The sequence below is a fragment of the Meleagris gallopavo genome, chromosome 30 (assembly GCF_000146605.3).
Source record: "Meleagris gallopavo isolate NT-WF06-2002-E0010 breed Aviagen turkey brand Nicholas breeding stock chromosome 30, Turkey_5.1, whole genome shotgun sequence".
Classification (NCBI taxonomy): domain Eukaryota; kingdom Metazoa; phylum Chordata; class Aves; order Galliformes; family Phasianidae; genus Meleagris; species Meleagris gallopavo.
The window spans coordinates 3525989-3528291 of NC_015040.2; the positions used below are offsets into that span (position 1 = coordinate 3525989).

The window sequence follows — 2303 nt, forward strand, 5'->3', positions numbered from 1 at the left end:
CAGCCGCGTCACCCTCCAGGCCGAGGTTCCCACCCTCAAAGCCGAGGCTCCCACCACCGCCGTCCCAGCGCCGGATCGCGGCTCCCCGACCTCCCCCACCCTCCCCCAGGACCGAATCCCGCTCCTTAACACCCCCCGCTCGGCCCCAATCCCCGTTCCCAACACGCAGCCCGGCCCATCCGCACGCACCGCCTCGCCTCGCCGCCGAGAAAAGAGCGACCGGAAGCGGAAGTCTGCCTTCGTGACGTCACTTCCGTTCCACCCTCCCGCTTCCGCGCAGCCGTAATGCGCGGCCAGGCAGCGCCTCGGTGTGGTGTGAAGGAGCGGACCGGGCCTCGGTACCGGCGTGGTTCGGTCTGGGTTCGGTTCTCCGTCCCTGCGTCCCGCAGTCTCCGTTCCAAACTGTCCCAGCCGCCGTATCACCCGCAGGCATCAGCAAGCCAGGCCCTGGCTGTGCCCCCCCCCTCCCCCAGCACCTCAGGACCATCCCGGCAGCTGCGGACGCAGCTGCCGGGACGGTCCTGAGGTGCTGGGGAGGGGGGGGGGCACAGCCGAGGTTGGGACAGCGAGGGACGCTGAGCTTTTTCCCCTTTTCCTACACACCCTGCTGAAGAGACCCCCGTTCTTTCCTACAGCCCCATTAGGTAGGTGAAGGCTGCTCTCAGCCCTCCCAGGAGCTTTCCCTTCTCCAGGCCGCACAGCCCCTGCTCTCAGCCTGTCCTTGTAGGGAAGCTGTTCCATCCCTCAGACCATCATTATAGCACTCCTCTGGATGCGCTTCAACAGCTCCGTGTGTCTCCCGTACTGAGGACTCCACATCTGGATGCAGCATTCCAGGTGAGGTCTCACCAGAGCAGAGGAACAGATCCCCTCCCCGACCTGCTGGCCACACTGCTTTGGATACCCAGGATGCCAACCATATCTTGAGCTGTGAGGGCACACTGCTGGCTTGTATCCAGCTCGCCATCCACCTCTGACTCTTCTGGACACGCACACAAGAAAGGACAGGAGGCTTTTCAAATCCTCGTTTTACTCATTTGCCCATATTAAGTTGCAGGATTTGCGCTACAATGGCAGGTTTGAGGCAGTAGGAGGGACCCTTCACCCCCTTCTTCACTCAGTCATCTCTTCCCAAAAATAAATGGCCAAAGGAACACACAAATATAAATACAAGATAGAGAGTTCTCAGGGGCCCCAGGGATGGGGCAGAGCCACGTGCCTTAGTCCAGGTCGTTGGCAGTGTCTTCGTCTGTCAGACTCTGTCCATTCACAGCCGGTAAATCGTACTGGCCCTGTGATAAATCCTCAAAATCCTGACTCATGGTGGGAGAGATGATGTCGGGGCTCGTGTCACAGGACTCCGTGCTCTGCTCAGAGGTAGCAATGGTGGTTGTCGTGCTCTTTGGAACTGGGTCGAAGTCATCGTCGTCTTCTAGAATAGGAGATTCGTGAATGTCTGGAAAGAAAGATGCAGACATTAACAACTGCCTCAGCTGCACACAACAACACGATGCGCTGCAAGGCCGGCTATGGGCGGTGCTTTGGCAGAAGAATTTGCTCCTTTGCTTGTAGCAATAATCAACAAAAACGGATCCCACTTAAACGAGCAGCCATTCGTGGCTTTGTGATTTCCTACATCCACATTCAATATAAGAAAAAAGCTCCCCGGATTCTTAGCACTGCATGCTAGCAGTCCCAAAGGCCCCGACTCCCAAAGGCGGCACTGAAGGCACATTCTGAAGAGGAGGAACCTTCACGGGGGAAGAGAGCCGATGGAACCACTCACTGCTGAAAGCCTCCGGGTACTGCTTGGCCAGCTTCCCCTTCAGCGCCCTGCAGGAGGAGAGAGCCGGGTTCACAGACGGACCCACACAAATCCCTTCGAGGTCCCCCGAGGTCCCCCCCGCCATCCCCTCCCACCGCCACCTACCGGATCCGACGGAAGATGCTGTCGAGGTCCTTCTTCATCTCCACCAACGTCTTGGTGTGGTGCAGGAAGCGCTCGTTCATCTGCTGCATGCGGAGGCTCGACAGGTTGTTGAAGTTGAGCAGCATCTCGTTCGTCTTCTCGAAGCGATCCAGCCTGCGCGGGGAGCGGCAGTTCCCACGGTTACACGGGGGCCCCGAGGGCTGCCGCTCGCACGGGACCCCGCGTCCCCCGGGACTCACATGTTCTTCTGAGCCTGGATGATAGCGTTCACGTCCTCGGCGTTCACCATGCCCAGCACCCGCCCGCAGAACACCCGCGAGGCCGTGGGCTCCATCGCGCCGCTGCCTGCGGGACCCCCGGCCCCCGCCGTGCC

The 2303-nt window shown here is 60.1% G+C and overlaps 2 protein-coding genes across 3 annotated transcripts in view; both read right to left on the reverse strand.

Annotated features, from left to right (window-relative positions):
• Positions 1-255, reverse strand: part of UBA52 (ubiquitin A-52 residue ribosomal protein fusion product 1) — a 1536-nt gene extending 1281 nt beyond the window's left edge. The window contains exon 1 of one of the 2 annotated variants that reach the window (XM_031557150.1): positions 187-255. The gene's annotated coding sequence lies outside the window, so the exon portion shown is untranslated. The remainder of the gene's footprint in view (positions 1-186) is intronic. The other variant, XM_010725048.3, reaches the window with a different exon arrangement.
• Positions 256-1010: 755 nt separating this feature from the next.
• KXD1 (KxDL motif containing 1) lies at positions 1011-2297 on the reverse strand. The gene is made up of 4 exons (XM_003213945.4): positions 2170-2297; positions 1931-2083; positions 1787-1833; positions 1011-1456 (listed from the first exon to the last, which is right to left on the reverse strand). Exons 1-4 carry the CDS (start codon positions 2262-2264, stop codon positions 1221-1223), a joined length of 531 nt encoding a protein of 176 aa, XP_003213993.1. The 5' UTR covers positions 2265-2297; the 3' UTR covers positions 1011-1220.
• Positions 2298-2303: the final 6 nt, after the last annotated feature.

What these genes read in the sequence shown, in the direction of transcription:
- KXD1 (XM_003213945.4), bottom strand. Translation starts at nt 2,264, where the DNA reads ATGGAGCCCACGGCCTCGCGGGTGTTCTGCGGGCGGGTGCTGGGCATG. An exon ending in AGCATCTTCCGTCGGATCCG is followed by an intron (nt 1,834 to 1,930) that starts GTAGGTGGCGGT and finishes CTCCTCCTGCAG; the next exon opens with GGCGCTGAAGGGGAAGCTGG. An exon ending in GTACCCGGAGGCTTTCAGCA is followed by an intron (nt 1,457 to 1,786) that starts GTGAGTGGTTCC and finishes CTTTCTTTCCAG; the next exon opens with ACATTCACGAATCTCCTATT.